General features: G+C 38.4%; 1 protein-coding gene across 10 annotated transcripts in view; it reads left to right on the top strand.

The window, feature by feature from the left end:
- CUNH2orf76 (chromosome unknown C2orf76 homolog) overlaps positions 1–6000 on the top strand; it is a 77394-nt gene that overhangs the window by 55621 nt on the left and 15773 nt on the right. For all 10 annotated transcript variants that reach the window (XR_005790197.1, XM_040474857.1, XM_040474865.1 and 7 more), the window contains one exon: positions 5–42. Coding sequence is in view for 9 of the 10 variants with exons in the window: in XM_040474857.1 (XP_040330791.1) it covers positions 5–42 (38 nt within the window). In the remaining variant the exon portion in view is untranslated. The remainder of the gene's footprint in view (positions 1–4; positions 43–6000) is intronic.

A 6000-nucleotide genomic window follows, 5' to 3' on the forward strand; every position in this document is an offset into this window, starting at 1 on the left:
TCAGATAAACTAAAGATTGTTCATCAAGCACATAAATCAAAGGTACGTTTCATATGTACGGCATCTGGCACGTAGAAAGTAATCGCTGTCGGCTGTCTCAGTGAATAAGGGAACAAACACATGCACTCCTAAAATATTTTCCATTATAGTAGCATTTTTTTATTTCATAAGTACCCTTCCTACAGCCTTACTTTTCCATTAAGGGAAAAAAAAAAAAAAACCTCACCAAGTCATATCCCTGTGAGTAGTAGATCTTGTTAAAAAGTGTTAATTTTTAAAAAAGCATACATGGGGGCGGCTGGGTGGTTCATTTGGTTAGGCGCCCGACTTCGGCTCAGGTCACGATCTCACGGTCCGTGAGTTCGAGTCCCGTGTCGGGCTCTGTGCTGACAGCTCAGAGCCTGGAGCCTGTTTCGGATTCTGTGTCTCCCTCTCTCTGCCCCTCCCCCGTTCATGCTCTGTCTCTGTCTCAAAAATAAATAAACGTTAAAAGAAAAATTTATAAAAAAGCATACATGTTATTTTTTTTTAAATATTTATTTATTTATGTAAAGAGCGAGTGCGTGAGCCAGCATGAGCAGGGGAGGGGCAGAGAGAGAGGAAGAGAGAGAGAATCCCAAGCGGGGCTCAAACTCATGAACCGTGAGATCACGGCCTGAGCCAAAATCAAGAGTCAGGTGCTTACCTGAGCCACCCAGGCATCCCAAAGAATACATGTTCTATATCAAGCGAATATTTAAAATAAAATAAACATAAGCATAAAACTTGGTAAAGTAAATTTAGGTTACAAAAAAAAAAAAAAAAAGAGGAAACCACTTGTTATCTGGCAGTTCAATATCTTTGATTTTCTTAATTGTGTACCAGAAGAAAAGAGCCAAAAGCAGGTAAAAATAATTTGCTTTTTCTGACCTATCTCTTTCTGTGTGTAAGAGAAGGTCCAGGACTCTGGCTCTTGGGAACATGCCTTCAAGTTGCACACAGGGCATGGCCTGCAGTCTTAATGGTATCTTACCTGCTTGGAGAAAGCTGTTTATTTATCATGTGTTTACATGTCTGTTTTCTTACTTTTTTAGAGTAATGTATTTATAAAGCCACCATCAAAGATTTGCTTCTCATACAGGCTAAAGCGATCTTTTTTCTTGAATGTCAATGACTTTGTATCGACTCCTCATTAAAGCTGTAACCTTAGTCTATTATACAAACTAGTCAGGGATGAGGGACCATAATCTGTTCTTCATATCTCCAATATCTAGCACAATGCCTCATTCATAAGAGTGTTTTTATAACAATTTAAAAAAATTTGTTATGTTTATTTATTTTTGAGAGTGAGACAGACAGAGGGTAAACTGGAGAGAGACAGAGAAAGAGGGAGACACAGAATCCAAAGCAGTCTCCAGGCTCTGAGCTGTCAGCCCAGAGCCTGATGAGGGGCTCGAACTCACAGACCACAAGATCATGACCTGAGCCGAAGTCAGATGCTTCACCGACTGAGCCACCCAGGCACACCATTGATTTTTGAATTAAGTATTTATTTTTGAATTCACCTAATTTCATTGTCTTCTCTAGTCATAGATGCCTGCCATAAACTCAGCCTTCAAATAAATGTATACCAGACATTACAAAGAAAATGGCATCAGGGTATGGCTATCAATTGTGAATTAGTACCTTCGAAAAACATTTGTTTTTTCTTGTAGCTTAAAATAACACACATTTATTCTCTTCTAGTTTTAGAGGCCAGAAGACCAAAATTAGTTTCACTGGGCTAAAATCAAGGTGCTGGTGGGACTAGTTCTTTCCAGTAATTTTACTTTTTTATACCACGGATTATATGTACCAATTTGACGTTACCCCTTGTCAGATGCTTTAAAATTCAGTGCCACATGTGTCCGGGCTGCGGTGTGGAATCTGCACTTTGTGTGAGTGCTAGAATGTCCCTCCACTATGGCCACCGACTTCATTCTTTTTCTGGGACAGGAGGGTTTACAACCTTGTCTCTAAAATGTGGAGAATAGGAAGTTTGGGCTTGTTGTAGAGGGAGAAAAATATATACGTATACATATATGTGCGTGTGTGTATATACATACATACATATGTACACGTATACATATGTGTGTATACATATGTATACATACATATATGTGCATGTATACATACATATGTATACATACATACATGCACATATATATATATAATAAAGTTATAAGGAAACAATATGCTCTTTGAAAAGGTTGTGAAATAGAGTGATGTCATTCTCCATTCAGTGTTGCATTTTTACATTGTTGGACTTGTCCATATGATCGTACGATTAGGTACAAAGACCTGATTCATAATATTCAAATACTCAATATCATGACATTTAAAAAAAAATCGGGAAATTTTCCTCTTGTAGTTGGAAATCTATTAGAATTGTTTCTTATGTTAAAAACGGTTTTTAAGTTTATTTATTTTGAGAGAGAGAGAGTGGAGCAGGGGCAGAGAGAGAGAGGGAGAGAGAGAATCCTGGGCAGGCTCCATGCTGCCAGTGCAGAACCCACCATGGGACTTGAACTCATGAACTGTGAGATCATGACCTGAGCCGAAACCAAGAGTCTGATGCTTAACCAACTGAGCCACCCAGGAGCCCGTTTCTTATATTTAAAACACATGTTCCAACCTGGCATGTTAGAGTTATACAATTAGAGCTTATCTTTCCAGTTGAACAATGTCTTTATTTAAAGAAATAAAGTTGCGTTAGAATGTTTCTGGAATCTGGCTTTATACATTTTCATCTAAGCCATAACCATTCTAGTTAAGTACAGACTGTACACCCCAGGGATGGTTCTTCCACGTTTCCTCTTCAGCTTTTTATAAGGAAAAGGGTTAATATATTTTTACAGATACAGATTTAAAACTTAAGAAAAACTTTACCCCAAAGCCCTCATTTGTGCTTTATCCAGCTTCCAGTCATTTTTCTCATCTCCCCATCTGCATTCTGTTTTCCGTTTTCTGTTCCTCGTCTGTGGGGCTTGTAAAGCAACCCTGGACCAGCGACCAGCCCATCAGTTTTCCAACAACCCAGCAACCCAGCTGTAGTTTCAGTCTCCTTCCTCAGCCAGAGGGGAAGAGACTTCCAACTGTCTTAATGACCTTGATCACAAAGGCATTTCCCCCATTTCCTCAATTTTCTACTTTTAGAGACTTCTTAATTACCAGGTATCTACAGAAATTTCTTCCCACTATTCCAATGAAACCATCTGGATACCTTCCTGTGAGAGCCTCCTGTTTGGAGGAGTCTACTGTTTGGAGCTCACAAGCTCAATTTTTTGTTTTTTGTTTTTCCCAATGTTTATTTATTTTTGAGAGAGAGAGAGACAGAGCACGAGCAGGGGAGGGGCAGAGAGAGAGAAGGGGGCGGGGGGGGGGGGAGACACAGAATCCGAAGCAGGCTCCAGACTCTGAGCTGTCAGCACAGAGCCCAACACAGGGCTTGAACCCATGAACTGCGAGATCATGATCTGAGCTGAAGTCAGATGCTCAACTGACTGAGCCACCCAGGTGCCCCCTGAGCTCAGTTTTTGTTGAATGAATGAGTCAATCGATAGTACAGTGTAAATAATTACCGTAATATGATTTATGGTTATCAAGAAAATGTACCTGTGTGTGTATTATGGGGCTGTTTGTAAAGTCACAATAATTCCTATTAAAGAGTTTTAAAATGAAAACTCTAGGGGTGCCTGGGTGGCTCAGTCAGTTGGGCGTCCATCTTCGGCTCAGGTTATGATCTCGAGGTTCTTGGGTTTGGGCCCCACATCGGGCTCCGTGCTGACAGCTCAGAGCCTGGAGTCTGCTTTGGATTCTGTGTCTCCCTCTCTCTCTGTCCCTCCCCTACTTGTGCTCAAATAAATTAAAAAATAAATAAACATAAAAAAATTTTTTTTAAATAAAAACTCTAATTTCTCCTATTTTGTGAGTTTGGAAACCAGGTAACTACTCTTGTTAAAAGTTTATGAGAGGAAGAAGTCATACCCTGCAAGACATTTTTTAAGAAATGTGCAAGATCTTTAAGAAGAAAACTTCAAAATGCTAGTGAGGGTTATTCAGTTGTCCAGGTCCGTTGAACTGAACTCCCCTTAAGATCTTTGCATTTTATTTATGTGAAATTCTACCTCAATTTAACAACAACAAAAAATAGACACACCGAAAGGATCCAACATAAGACTTAAATGGAAATGCTTAGGGTATTTGGATAGGAAGGTGCACCAGCTTGAAGATGTCTGTTTTCTCTTAGTTAACTTATGAATTTAATGTCACCCCAATAAAATACAGCAGCAGTTGTGTATATATATGAATTAAAGAAGCTGATTATAATACTAATATGCAAAAAGTAAGAACAGTCAGGAAAAAGAAGAGAAAGGAGAGTGGCCAGCCCTGACATGTATCGGCCATATGATTAAACTAAAGTAAATAAAACAGCATAGTACATGAACTGTTAGGTGAATGGCACAGAATTAAAAGTACAGAAAGAGACCCAAATATATATGGGAATTTAGTGTATAGGAAATCTAAAGCTGTAGAGAAAATATGGAGGATTCTGTAAGTGTTACTGGGACAACTGGGGAGACGTCCAGAAAACAGCTAAATTGAATCCGTATTCTTTTCTTCATGCCAAAATAAATATCCATCGGGTTAATGACTTGTGTGACAGTAGAGCCCACAGGTAAGAATGTAGATGAAACAGTTTGAACATGGGTAGATCATTTGTTCATGCCGGGTGATGGGTACGTGGAGGGTTCAGTATGCTGCTCGGTATACAGTGTATGTTTGAGATTCTCCATAATTAAAAGCTTAGAAGAAATGAAATTGATGAACATGTTTGAAGAAAACGTGAAATTTTAGAAGGAATTTTGGAATTAAGGCCGTTCTAAGTAAGATGTAGAAAACCCAGAAACTGTAAGAAAAATTGCTAAGTTTACTTCATGTATTTATTCAACAGGCATTCAGCACTTTTACTAGAAAAAAAAAACATTATAAGAAAAAAATCAAGGAAGGAATGAACACTGGGGCAAAATTTTCTTTTTTTTTAACTTTATTTTTGATTTTTTAAAATTTACATCCAAATTAGTTAGTATATAGTGAAGCAATGATTTCTTAATGCCCCTTCCTTAATGCCCCTTACCCATTTAGCCCATCCCCCCCTCAACCCCTCCAGCAACCCTCAGTTTGTTCTCCATATTTATGAGTCTCTTTTGTTTGGAGCAAAATTTTCTAAGTTATATTACAGACAAGGCCTAATTTTCTTTGTGTGTGTGTGTGTGTGTATTACAATTCTATTTAAAAAATTATCATTTGAGGGGCATCTGGCTGGCTCAGAATAGCATGTAACTCTTGATCTCGGGGTTATGAGTTCAAGTCCCATGTTGGGTATAGAGATTACTTAAAAATAAAGTCTTTTTAAAAAAATTATCCTCTGAGCCCATTAAAAAACAAAATATTTATGGCTTTACTCAAAATAAATACAAATTAAGACTGCACATAATCTTCATCTGTTAGGTTGCCAAAGATCAGACAGTGTTGATAATACGCCGTGTCAGGGGGGCTGTGAGAAACAGGTACTCTCAGCAATTGGTAGCGTTCCTGTAAAGTGGTACCACTTCTGTGAAGCATAATTTAGCAATATCTGCCAGAAAAAAATTGTGTGTATTCTCTGACCCAATGGTTCTACTTCTAGGAATTTATCTTACATATAAAACTTGTGCAAAATCTGTCTTCGCCATAAAACTTGTATGTATGCAAAATGACACACGTATGAGAGGTTATTTGTTGCAGGGTTCTTTACGGTGGCAAGAGATGGAAACAATCTAATGGCCATCCATCAGTGAGGACAGAGTGTGTGTATGTGTGTTTGTGTCTCTTCAGTGGAATACCCTGCAGCCTTGCTAAATTATGAGGCATCTCATATAGCGATTTGGAATGATGTTAAGCTATGTTTTAAGAGAAAAAAGCAAAGTGTTAGAATATAGC

Source organism: Herpailurus yagouaroundi, unplaced genomic scaffold (genome assembly GCF_014898765.1).
Source record: "Herpailurus yagouaroundi ecotype Mexico unplaced genomic scaffold, PumYag 140, whole genome shotgun sequence".
Classification (NCBI taxonomy): domain Eukaryota; kingdom Metazoa; phylum Chordata; class Mammalia; order Carnivora; family Felidae; genus Herpailurus; species Herpailurus yagouaroundi.